Source organism: Taeniopygia guttata, chromosome 2, assembly GCF_048771995.1.
Source record: "Taeniopygia guttata chromosome 2, bTaeGut7.mat, whole genome shotgun sequence".
NCBI lineage: Eukaryota > Metazoa > Chordata > Aves > Passeriformes > Estrildidae > Taeniopygia > Taeniopygia guttata.
In genome coordinates, this window is record NC_133026.1 from 66,513,244 (window position 1) to 66,526,853 (window position 13,610).

Below are 13,610 nucleotides of genomic sequence, written 5' to 3' on the forward strand. Positions count from 1 at the left end.
AGGCATTTTGGATTATATATTCGCCAGTTACTCTATTTAAAGCACGTACAGCTTGATGTTCCCCACATCATCCACGGCATTTTAATTAATATCCTACCTATTGTCCTCATCAATTAATCTCTCATAATCTTGTACATGACAGGTTTAGAGATTGGGACAGTACAGATGAACTAAAACAGAACAGAGACTCATGCTACACAATTCTCCTACCAGAATTACAGAGTTTGACCCAGTCCAAGACTGATTTTCTGACTTGTCTTCCTCTCTGACCATATTTTAAACTTTTTTTTTCACAATGAAGAAACTACCCCCACTGTTTGCTGCAAGAAAATTGAAGCAGCACAACTACCCACACTAATTTCCCTAAAACTAGTTTCAGGCCCTGACAGGCTTTATGGTGCCAGACCAGACTGGGAATAAAAGAACAGATAATGAGAAAAAGACAAACCACCAAGGTGATCTTATAACTACTGATATATATTCCATGAACAATAATAAATTACAAATTAATGTATTTTATTTTATGGCAGGACTGTAAGAATGTGACACTCTTGGTTTTTTCCTGCAGCAACAGTTGCAGCAATTTCAGGAGCCTATTGCTACAGCACAATCCTAACTGATTTTTGCTTGTTCTAGAGATTTATCATACGGGGATGAAGACTGTATCACATGACAATCATGACAGTATAATCCATATGATTTGTTTGTTTCCTACAGACTTCCTAGCTGCAAGCACCACATAATATACATGGAATGCTGGCTAACATACTACGACCAGAAAGACAGTTAAAAAACCTAGATTTATCCATCATCCTGGTCCAGAGCTGCAGTGCAAGTGAAACTAATATTCTCTAAAAGTAAAAAACCAATTTCCTGTATTCCTATACTGTTAATTCTTTGATGCATTCTTTTCAATTGAGAAATGTAAAAGTAATTCCTCCCCAAAGTAAGCAAAAGCCTCAAAATCCAGTGCTTTGTCATTAACCCAAAGTGCACACAAGGCCAAGTAGTAACTCACTTGTTGCATTACATTTAAGACTCTTCAAGAAAGACTTAAATTACTTGCCAAAACATGATTTAGCAGTTAGAGCATCATCCCACAATTTTCTGTCAGGCACCAAAGAAAGAAAATGTTTTCTAATGCCTATTTATTTATTTACCACCTTGCTGAAAAGCACTAACACTCATATCTACTAGAAAGACATCATTCATGATTCTGTACAGTGCAATTCCATCTAGTGCAAATTCCCTGTAAGCACAGGGAATAGCACACGCAGCTCCAGCAACTACCAGCACCCTACTCACTTTCACACAGCACCATCAAATGATTCTGCACAATGCAAGAGACCATACACAAGCACCCTATAGGTTGAAAAAAATGCCCAGACATGAAATTTCAGATCTTTTTTGATATTTCGTTCAAGCACTCCTAACAGCAGCTGCAAATCTGAACTTGCTCGTATCAACTTGACCTGATGCTCGAGGTTCTATCTGCAACCAGCATTACAGATGTGTATGCTACTATCTTCCAAAACAGCAGTTGCTCCAGTCAGCCCAAAAAGGCCCTGCCCTTTTGCTAAAGAAAGGGGTTTCCCAGTGTGCCATAACAAATGCTAAAGAGAAACTCCATACTTCGTTAAAAATAAATACACAAGTCTCCCAGCTGCTGAGCCATCACTGCTCATAGTAAGCTGATTTATTAAGATTTTTTTTTTAATAACATCTGTTAGATAAAGCTCTAACACTGGAAAGCTGATTACAGACATTAATAACCCACAAAATATTCAGTGCCTCAAACAGTCCATGCAATTCCTTGATGAGCTGCCCTGTATACATTAAAATGGGACACCAACAAGAGTAGCAGTAGAGGTTATTCTCCACTGTGAACCAGGTTACTCTGCACTCTCCCCAATACTTTCCTCCTACCCTGGTTTTAAAGTCTCTGCACAACCATCCAGGGAAATGCCCCAGCCAGACTGACAGCGACTGGTCCTCCTCCAGCAGTTCAGATGTGCTTCCTGTGATTACCATCCACTCAACAGCATTCAGCTGCAGCAGGTCCCACAGTGAAAGAGAAGAGCAGACCTCAGAGGCTTCACCTCCTGCCCCTGCCACCAGCTTCCACACACACTTCAGCCAGTCTCTTCATTTCCCTGTGCTCCCTCATGCCTGGTCTGTAGTTTTGGACATCCTGGAAGATGAAACCACCTTCAGGAAGGCAGGTAAGTGTGATCTAATCAAAACACACAACCTGTGTTACAGAGAATGGAAGCTCAGGACAGCAATTCTGAGGCTTAATTCTCATCAGACCACTCTTGCTCAGAGCAAACAGGAGGCTCATCAAACACACAACAAGGGTATAATGGAGCAATTTTATCCCCACCTGACATGTAAAGGGTCAGGTCCCTCTGCACACAGATGGAAGCAGATGTGGTCTCAGCTGTGGTCTCAGCTGCTCTGTGCACATCATCAGGCCTTGTGAAGGATCACCTTCGCCTACGTGAACAAATCTGTAATTTCAAACAACGACAGCCACAGTACCATCACAATTAAATTTATATGACAAGCTGAGAGACAGCACTATAATCAAAGGCATAAATAAGTCTGCTAGACAGCATCAAATCTCACAAGCAAACAGAACAGCATTCATGAGACAGAAGCAAGATGGCTTGTGAACACAATTTCCTCATTTCGGGCATACAATGCGTCAAAGTATTTTCTCCTAATGGCTATGTGGTGGAGTAAAAATTATATTATTCAGAATTACATTTCAGGTCCATGGTTCTTTCATGTTACACCAATAGTCACAGGCCGTGTCCACAAATACTTTGGTTAATTTAGTAAAGATGTCACCCCTGCAAAACAAGCATCTCATAACACAGATTTTTAAACAGAATTCTTCAGCAACATGAATTTAAAATTCAAGACACCTTCTCATGCATTCAAATAACACTGTAAATCCAAAAACTAGTCTCAGGGAGTGTTCCTTAGCACTCTGCCTGAGTAGAAAGTCTTTATCAAAGCATCTCATACTGTTTAACCACAAAGCATCTTTCCCAGCACTAAACTGTCAAGTTCCTTCAAGGCAAGCAGCAAGTCACAAAAGACTTCTGCAAGCTCTGTCACGCTCATTTAGTGATAGATTTTAGTAGGCTATGGCTAAGGTGTCTATGCATCTCTGCTCCAAATATTTTCCATCTTATTTTTCATTCCTGCAGACATGCTGCCATAATATGCTATAGAAACACAACTATAACAAGCTATGGAATTGCACAGACATAGCTGTATCTTCAGATTTTTTGATGAACTGGTACAAAACCAGTTTGCAAATTCCTACCTACATGAATTACTGTGCCTTACAAATATTCTCTGTAAGGAATCTGCGATTTTTGTCTTCAAGAGGACTACTTGTAATCAAAGGTTTGCAGAATTGTGTCCCAAGACTCCCATCAAACACTTCCTAAATTGACAGAGGTGTCTTTGCTGAGAGGACACAGATCTGCAAGGCCAGGCCCCTCTCCCTCAGGCACTCCTGGTTTTTCTTTTGGGCCACAATGTGCTCTCAATAATGTCAACTATTTCCCTTGATCCAGTAGAACATTAATTGCATTTACAATGGAGCAAGCACAATCAGAATCAAAGCTTTTACATACAACTTCAGGCACGTTTCTGGAATTTACTTTGATGCACACAAGCTTAGCTGCAATTGTTTCATATGTTCTCCCAGCTATTTTCTCTCCCCTTTCCTATCCCCACATGAAACACTAACAGTTGCATTGTCTTTTATGGGCTGAGGAAGTGAAGGAAGGGGAGGGACTTCCAGGAATTTTTAATTTATATATTTTTCACTTTAACAGTTTTTTAATTTTTATACATATATGAAACTGTATGCACAGACATCAAGAGAAAGAATTGGGAGTACTGAGCCCAGCCCTTGGTTTCACATTTTTAAGCAACATCACTACAGCACAGCGAGGGTAATTACTATTTTATAGTTCTCCCTCCTTGCTTGACTCCATTTGGATTTTGAAAAGCTCTCTATATTAAAGCTTCTCATTAGCCATGTGAAGCCTAGTACCCTAGAAACAGTATTTAATTCAACCATGCCCTCCCTTCTGGGCATTTCCTGGCAAAAAAATTACTAGCTGGAATAGCTGAAGACAGCCAAACATTCACCGCAAGAAAGTGCCAAAACAAGGGTCTTATTGCTGAAAAAAGCCACGGAAACATCAGAATGCAAAACAAAGGTGCTGCCTTTTTTTCACTTCCATCTGCTTCACTAAAGCTGTGACTGCTGCTGTGATGGAATTGAAGGCACCAGTTTTCACCCTGAGATAAACTCTAGCACAGTAGCAAATGACAGAAGCAATTTTACTCCCCGTGTTAAATCACTATGTTTACTCTTACATTACTACTGAACAAGTTCCTCACACCATGTTCTCATTTTCTCTGCTCTTCACTATGCTCATACTCAGGAGTTAGACCTGATAAAAACCAAACTTTTATCATTAGCCCTGGCTATGCTAAAACAAAGGATGATATGGTCTATTTCCAAAGAAGAAAAGGGGATAAACTCTCAGCCTCCACAATTCTCTATAACTCTGTGAGTCACACCTGTGTATCAATTACACTTACACTTGCCAGGTGGATGAGTCTTGTCTGACACAGGTGGTCATGGCCAGCTGTGCAGGGCAGCAAGGTTCATCCTCCTCTGCTCCTCACCACATTTTCAGCATAGCCAGATCCTGAACAAGCACAGAAGTCTGGAGACCTTTTGTACACTTCTGTTCAAAGGTCTCCAAACTCACAGTGCTGAAATGAATTCCTCACAGTGTCCATGACCTATCTTTATATGCAGAGCACAGCCATACCCATAAACCTAGAGCTGGACTATACCTGTAACACGGATACATCAATGCCAGCTGAACACGTGAAAGATGTATGCAACTGACCACTTATGCCTGCACAGGAGCAGGAATAACCTGTACCACAGACAGGTGCCACTGTGCTGGCAGAACAGTGCTCATGCCAAGTCATACCAGCTGGAATTCTTATGACTACATAGCAATTATTGCATTAAAGAAATAATACCCCTTGCAGTCAAAATTATACTGGTACAAAAATCTACGTGCAGACCTGGCCTTAAACCAATTTAGGAAACCTACATAAGGGATTGTCCCTCTTTAATTATATAGCCATTTAAATAAATTTGCCTAAATCAAGACTTAAGACCTGAAATAATTTTTCTAAGGAGTGTGGTTTTGTTACCTGCATTTATGCTGATCTTGCAGTTGAAGTCACTGTGACAGCTCACTCTTAGGAGCTCAGAGTTGTTACATGGAAAATAAACAAAAAGCAGTATGGTAAACACTTCTGCTTCAGTGGTTTGAAGCAACAAGAACAATTCATAGCCACTAGAAATAGTGCTGTGGCAAACAGATATTAACAGTGGAGGGAGTTGTTGCACTGCAACAACTCTGCAACAAGATGGGTGTTTTTGTGAAAAACACCCATCTTGGCCATCCTGGAAATTTAATTCCATTTTCACTCTTGGTGCTCTGCCATCACTTTATTGCACAATGGGCAAAATCTACTGCACATATGAAGGACAGTAAGCTGCAATATGCTCCAACACAAGTTACCTAGTTTTCAAACAAAAGCAGATAGAACAACGGATTTAATATCTTGCAGAACTTTTACCCTGCCTTCATCAGGGGTTGTGCTCAACTATCCATGTCTGGAGCATACAGCAAACCTCATCCATGTACTGTCAATCATAGGCATGAGAGGGCTTTAAGAAAAAAAAAACAAATAAACAAAGGAGAGAAAAGAGGCAACTATGGGAAGCTTGAAAATCTAGTAATTTTATTTGTCCAATATATTTTCCCTTCTCTGCATTTATCTACATAATCTTCCTTTATTATTTAATATTCTTTCAGAATCTGGAACAACAGAAGCAGCTTGTAAGTCCTTCCTTTTACCCGCCTGCACCACTGAACACTCAGCAACTCAGCTCCCTAAAACCAAGCAACAAGACAAAGTCACAGAGGGATCAGACAGCTCAGTATCACAGCAGGCATCACAGTGGCCACTGTCTGTCAAGAATGAAGGCACAAAGCAATGCAAAAAAGAATAACAACAACAACAATAATAATAAAATCTGTCTTCTAATGTTTCCCATGTTAGTGGAGCACAATAATTTACTCTACAGGTTAAATAATTACAATACGTAGCCTGGGTATAGCTCTGGCAGTATAACCACACCTCACACATCAATACCTTCTCTCATCTTCTCATAGAATCAAGCTATATGGCACATCTTCTGTTTGTGCAACAGCACAGATGTGCCATTTTAACAAAAAAAACCCAGCTGCACATGATATTGCTTATGTGATATTTACCATATGAACTGTGCCATCAAGTCAAAAACAGAGAAGATCCTCACTAGCACTGCCACATGGCTAGACAAGCATGTCTACACCTTCAGCACCAATGACCACTTCACTCCTGGGAGATATTTTACTACTTCCAGCCCTTTTTTACTTAACTCACACTAGTCAAGCCTCCTCCAGCCATGCCAGAAGCCACGCCCCAGAGAGCTACTTAGCTCTTATCTGTTTGCAACACCAAATTTTATATTATTGTGCTGGTTTGTCATTGTTAGCACTGACAAGGGTGCCCTGGGAGGACCTGTGCTGGACACAGCCCTGATGTGTGCCAGTCTTTGAACAGATGAGTTTTTCCAGCACCAGAGATGGTAAAAAAAAAAAGCTGCACTTACCACCACTGTTAATACAATGTAAGAGCAGAATAGCACAACAATAGTGTTCAAAGCACACTGAAATGATAAAGGTCATAAGACTTACCTACTAAAGGTTTACCAAAAAAAGAAAAACAGACAGCAGCAGCCCTGACACATATATTAAAAGGAAGATTTCTCTTCCAAGTATCACCCCTGACTATGGGCTCTGCCTAACAAAGCGTGACAGATCAAATCAAACACTGGCAGAGGTCAGCATTGCTCTCATTTTCTTCACCTCACCATGCCAAAGGTCCAAGCCCCCAGCACTTAAGCAGATGGAAGAAGGGCATCTATGCTCTGGCACATTTTGCCATTTAAATCACAGGGAGAAGGGGTGTTCCTGAGGGCTTGGGCTGCCATTTGTTTCAACCAACTCACCTGTGCGCACAGCGAAATGTCACAGGGTAACCTACCAAACTTGAGAGATGCTGCTTTCCACATCTGCCCTCCTCCAGCTGAATGGGCCAAGGCTACACCTGCAGGCAACCTGAGGAGATTCAGCCCAACCCACTTCAGTTGCCCACACTGCTCTGGAGACAGCATCTTGGGACCCCCAAGGCCAAGCAATCTGTTTAAGTAGGGAAAAAATGCAGCAACACACACTGTCCTGACTGGACACAGGATCGCAGTAGCATCTTCATATCTAGCACTGTTTAAAACAACCTCTTCCATCACAGCTGGCTGTTTTTCAGGCTAGGCAAATTTGAGTGTGTCATCACAGCATGACCTCAGCACCCCAGTATTCCAAGCCTGGTCCATTGTGGGATCCCAACCCACCTACCAGTGTAATAACAGAATTGGTGGCTACTTTCACACAGAAGAGAGTAATTGGGAAAAGCTGAAAACACTTATTTGATTTGAAGGTCATGAATGAAACAAGAGGTGGGGGGTTTTCTGTTTTGTTTTTTTTTTTTATTAGTTTTGTTTTTAAACCTGAACAGTGGTCTTTACCTCAACTGTCTCAGAGGCCGAAGATCTCTGAAGGAATTTTACAGGAATCACACTGGCATTAAAAGTCTGCCATACTGGGAGAAAAAGGTCAATGGAAGAGTTAGATGCCATTTTCTGTGGTATACCTTTGTCACTCGAGTAGAAAGATGACACGCAGCCAACTGCCAGCAGGCTCTTTGGACTGCCTTTATAATAAATGTGAAAAAAAAAAAAAGGCATCACAGCCTTTGCTAGTTCTGCTGATTAAAGACAGACAGCACTTCATCTTACTTCTTTGCAGTAAGATGACCATAATTCACATTTAATATGCCACAAAGTCCTCTGCCTTCCAAGTACAGGAGCATGTTCTGCTGAAAGTCACTGCTTTTAGGTCAAATTTAAACTCAATATTACAGGACAGAAAGTACATTGCTATTAATAATAAATAGTCATGATAATGTTTTCCCTTAATAGGACATCTCTTCCCCAAGAATCCTAATGCTTTATAAACTCTGGACTGAGTTTTATCTACTGCTACAACCTTACCTTCTGCCTGATTTGCATGGGTGCAGAGGAATGTAGAAATTAATTAGAGATTGGAACAGATCTGTAAATTACTTCACTGCAGGTTGATGTTCCTTCCACCTCAGAGGAAGATGCAGCAATAATATTGTCAATGCTGTAACAAGGAGCTCTCACAAACACATTTTGGACAGCAGGCCTACACTGCATGCCTGGGTGGTGCCAGTGCTTCCTGTGAAGGGGTGGGAAGGTAAGGATCTGAGCAGTACTATTTATGTTCCTCTCTAAATAAAGATGCTCCCTCATGACCACAATCAAGCATAGAAGAACCACCAATCAGCAAAAAAGCTTTAAGTGCTCCTTAAGAGGAGCAGCTTCCAGAGGGATGGGAAAGTCATACTCTGTGTAGTCCCCAGGCAGAATGGACTCCCACCATGCACTACTACAACATAAACATTTTAAAAACTAATACTGCACAGACATGGCTGCAAAGACCGGCAGTACTCAACACACAGCTCAGTGTTCCTGTCCTTAACTTGGGATGAGAGAGTAAGCAAAACAACTGTAAATAGAATCAAGGATAACATCTCCAGAGATATGCTAAACATCTGGTACTTGAGTCTTCTCAAAAGCAAAACATTTGCTCCCCAGAAACACTTATGTGGAGCTCAAGAATATATCCAAGCTGACTTGACGCAAACCCCAACAGGACTAAGCACATAGAAACATCTGTGCCTTGAAGATGAAATGTCACCAAGGTCTTCTCAGAACCACACACAGTAAATCACTTCACCTGATATGGCAGCTACTCAGTCTCACAAAGCAAGTGTTTCAGTCAGGATCTGAAGAATGTCATATCTGATTGACTGAGGAGGGATTACACTGAGAAAAGTCATGTGCTGACAGTTCTGAACTAGGTGGAGGCTCATACATACTGTCTCTACTAGCAGCTCTTCTGATGCTGGGCACAAATAGGCACTCAATAGGTGACATATTTCATTCCTCTATGCAAACATATCTACCCTACCTGATCAGGCTTGGGATACAACTGTACTACTGAAGCACGCAGGGAGGGGAGAAGAGAACAACTTCCAGCAAACACACCGAATGTTTCAGTTCAGTGAGAAGGGAAACCACCCCTATTCAACAGTGGGATTATTCTCAATGCTTACCTTAATATTCACCCACTGATCTTTCTTGACCACCAAGCAGCAAGTCAGTCAGGACATCAGTTTTGTATTATGCATTTGTATTTGCAGGGAGAAAATATAAAACAATAATAAAAAGAGCTCCTAAGTAAGCAGGACAGACCAGGGGCAAGAAAGGGAAAGGGTCAATTAGGCCCATTTTGTAGAAGCAAACAAGGAGTTTGATTCCTTTTATCCAGAAGCCATCAGCGTATTTCACATAAAAGACCATGGGTTTTATTTGTGCTTATGGTCACTGTTCAAACCAGCCTGCTTTCCAATTCTCTCCTGACTTCTCAGTTGGTTCCAAAGACTTGACCAGCATTTATCCTACTCCTAAAAAAACTACTGTAGAGTCAGCGGCAGCTCAGGAGCCTGTTTCTAATAGCAATAGGCAGCAGAGGTTTAGAGGAAAATCTAACAGGGCAAGTTTGAAGCTTTTTTCCTCCCATTTTCTCCCCACAACAGTTGCCAGGAAGCCACCATTTGGGGACTTCCTCAGCTGGGGCATGTATTCATACATTTCTGTTTGAACAGCAGCTGATGGACCACTGTGCCAAAAACATGTTTCAAGCAGCAACTCATCTACATGTCAGGTGTATCCATGAAAACAAAACAACTGAGTCCTTCCTGCCAAGTAGCCAGAGTTATGTACAGCTATGGGGACACCTATTTCACCTCACCTTCACCTCTGGAGTCTGCATCAGGAATAGGCCAGAGGGGACTTAATGTGCTGCAAATTCACAGTGTAAACTCAGCTCTAGATGGGTGATGGAAACACCACCAACTGCTTCCTTGGGCTTTTACCTTTTAATAATGGAACTTCACCAAATGAGAACACAGCTTTGGGAAACAAGACCATTTAAAATAAAACATGACTACCAAAGAAAAGTTGGTCCCAGTCTCCTCCCAGGCCAGACATTCTTACTGTAATAGAAAAGCCAGATTTGCAGGTTATTAACAAGCAACTCATGATTTCTCAACCTCTTCTACTGCAATGCAGGACATCATGTTTATACCTCCTGAAATCTCCATCTGTAAAACCTCTGGTATCCCCATCTATGTCCTATCACTAGCTGCTGCATAATATTTTTTGTGTGAAATTTCAAGAGTAAGGAATGTTTTTCCATCGTTTGCTTTCCTCCGTCTATACAACATTGCCCCTGTTTACCATAGACTTCTGAACCTCCCACTTAATTGCAGTCTTTCCCACAAACTAGAAAATCCATTGATTAAAGCAAAATAATCACTCCATGGCACAGCAGTTCCCAAGCCATGAAGGGCAAGCAGGACCAGGAGACAGAGCTGCCAGCAGAGAGATATTCCTCTCGGCAGTTTGGGAACTGCTGCTCTAGATCCCTGTTTGTACCTATACAAACCTGCAAGAACTTTCATTGTTATACACCCAATGTCTCTATTAAAAAAAAAAATTAGGAAAATCCACCTCTGAGATAACTGTGAGGGGAGTTATTTGTAGTTCAAGACATATTTCTTTTAAGTAAAACACTAAAAAAAAGTTATCAGATGTCACACATATCATCTCATAACCTATTTAGTTCCTGTTTAATGAGCATTCCATGCATTGTTACACAAACTTTGTTACCCCTACAACATACAAATAACACCTGCTGGGGAAAGGGAGGAAACCCTTTAACTAGAGGTTAAGGAAAGGGAACCAAGAATAGTGATGCTCTAATAAACAGGGAGAAAACACCTTTTTTCCTGCTGTGGTCTGTTGCTAGCAGATTGCATCAGCAAGTTACCATTAACATCTCAGCTACATCAAGTCATAGGACCATTCATAAATCCAACTCGTGTTTGAGAACAGGCTTTTTTTTTCCTTCTTTAATCTGCAAATATTCAGAGAAGGACAAAACATTATCACTTTATTATGCTAGACATGTATCTGGCCCTCTGAGAGAAAGCACACCAATTGTGCTTCTTTATTATTTCAGAAATTGTGTTCTTCTAACACATGCCTTGTGTCTGCCTGAAATCTCATGGGACTCTACCTCTAAGAGCACAATGCAAGCTGAGACACTTCCATGAGCAACACCTGCAGGAAGAGAGTGTCACAGGAAAACTGACACAATTGTCACCAAATTAATGTGTGTCAAACGTGGAACCTTGTTACTTTATACTGTCCTTTATATGTATTTTGTGAGATACGTACGTCTACATTACAAATTCATTCACATAACATTCTGGCTAACAAGTCAGGCTTCTGGTGTAAGGAAAAAGTCAAGCTTTTTCTTTCAGGAAAAAGTCAAGCATATTATAAAAGAAAAGCTAACGTTCTGACTCAAAAAACAAGCATTTCCAAGTACAGAAAGTAACACTGAGCAAAGATTCCAGACAAATGCCTACACTGTACTTGAGGCAGGATTTTTTTTCTTTAGGTACTGACTTAATTTCCTTAATTGCATCATTTCAAATTAGCTGGCTGCGACATTAGTAGCATTTGAATGGTGACTAATGAGTATGCTAGTAGCAATTTAACACTACGACACACCACACACATTCATGAGGCCGAGAGCGATTAGCAACACCCCGGCTGATAAACCTCCACACACTCTGCGACGACACATCACAGCTTTTTCCTCTCATTTTCACCTTCTGTCACCTATATTTGAGGGGACAAATTAAGATTTCTTTACTGACGAGGGTGCTTCCACTTAAATCCATGGGAAAGCCAGGGTTCAAGGACTAGAGATGCCGAAGCTGGAAGAGAGAAGCCCAGACTTGCGCTCACACAGGAGAAAGCGAGATGCGGCCCGCTTTTGCACTCCTGAAACCAGAGCAGCTCGCCACAGTGCATGTCTACTTTTTCAGTCCCTCCTTCCCTTTGTACGTGAGCTTCGCTAAGCGTTTCCTATGCTGTCACCGCTTCCTGCCTCCCTCTCTGGCTCGCAGATGGGGTCCCGGGGGCAGCGCGGACAGCCGCGCTCCCCGAGCAGCGCGGGCGCGACGCTCGGATCCCCGCTCCCCTGCCAGGCGCGGATGGGAACCGGGGGAGGGATGGTCATTTCCTCCCTTTTACCGAGACTTTCTCCTTTTTACCACAACACGGATGACACCTGCTCCCTCCTCCCGCACCCTCGGTGTCAGGCCCGGTCCTGCCCAGGCTTGCCCGAGCATCCCGGAGGGGCGGGTCCCCGGTGTGGAGGGACCTCGCCGGCGGGGACCGGGGATACGGGATGTCACACCGAGCTGCCGCAGCACCATCCCCCGCGTCCCGCCGGTGCTCGGCCTGCAGCCGCGGCTCGGCCAGCCCCTCTCCGGAGACACGGAGAATGGGGAAGAGGGCTGCAGAGTAAAGCGAAGGGAAAACTCCGCGCTGAAGGGGGAGGTTCAATTCCATTCAGCCCGAAGCGAGCGCGAATCCCGAGCCCGAGGCGGGGTCGCCCCTCGGCCGCCCGCACTCACCCAGGGTCTTGACGGCGACCTGCCGGGTGAGCGGCGGCGGCAGGTTGACGCAGACCAGGTCGACATCCTGGTGCAGCAGCACCTCGTCGATGCGGCTGGTGTAGAAGGGGACGCTCATCTCCTTGGCCAGCTCCTCCGCCTCCTCGGGCGTGCGGCCCCACAGCGCCTTCACAGCGAAGCCCTCTGCCTTCAGCAGCGGCACGATCACCCGCGCCGTCAGCCCGGTGCCGAACACCCCCACCCCGGGCAGCATGGCGGCGGCGAGGCGGGTGGCACGGCGAGGCGAGGCGCTCCCTCCTTCTCTCAGCGGGGAGAGGGAGGCAGCTCCCGCTCGATACCGCTGCTGCTGCTGCCGCCGCCGGGGCCGGGACCAGCCGCCCCCCGCCTCAGCAGCGCCGCGGCCGCTGGCTGCCCCGCCATGCCCCCACCATCACACAGAGCCCCGCGGAGGCGCCGGCGCTGCGCTCCCTTCGGCGGACGCGGGCGCGCAGGGGCGACCGCCCTTCCCCGGGCGGCGGCGCCGGCTCAGCGCCGCTCCTCTGCCATGTTCGCCGGCGCCCGCTCGCCGCCGGGAGGGCGGTGCATCGCTGTCACCTCCCGGGTGTTCCTGCACCGCCCGCGCCGCCCCCGCCGCATCATTGGCGGCCGCCCGCCCCGGCACCGCCCCGCTGCCGGCTCCTGGGAGCGGCGGGAGCGCCGGGAGTTCCCGCCCGGCAGCGCGGAGCCGCCCGGCAGGCGGGGAC

At 44.3% G+C, this 13,610-nt stretch overlaps 1 protein-coding gene across 1 annotated transcript in view; it reads right to left on the bottom strand.

Moving 5' to 3' along the window:
• The window catches only part of GFOD1 (Gfo/Idh/MocA-like oxidoreductase domain containing 1), a 64,787-nt gene extending 51,493 nt beyond the window's left edge, over window positions 1-13,294 (bottom strand). Inside the window, exon 1 of the mRNA XM_030265499.4 lies at window positions 12,868-13,294. Coding sequence (XP_030121359.3) covers window positions 12,868-13,120 — 253 coding nt within the window. The 5' untranslated portion in view covers window positions 13,121-13,294. The remainder of the gene's footprint in view (window positions 1-12,867) is intronic.
• Between the last annotated feature and the right edge of the window lie 316 nt (window positions 13,295-13,610).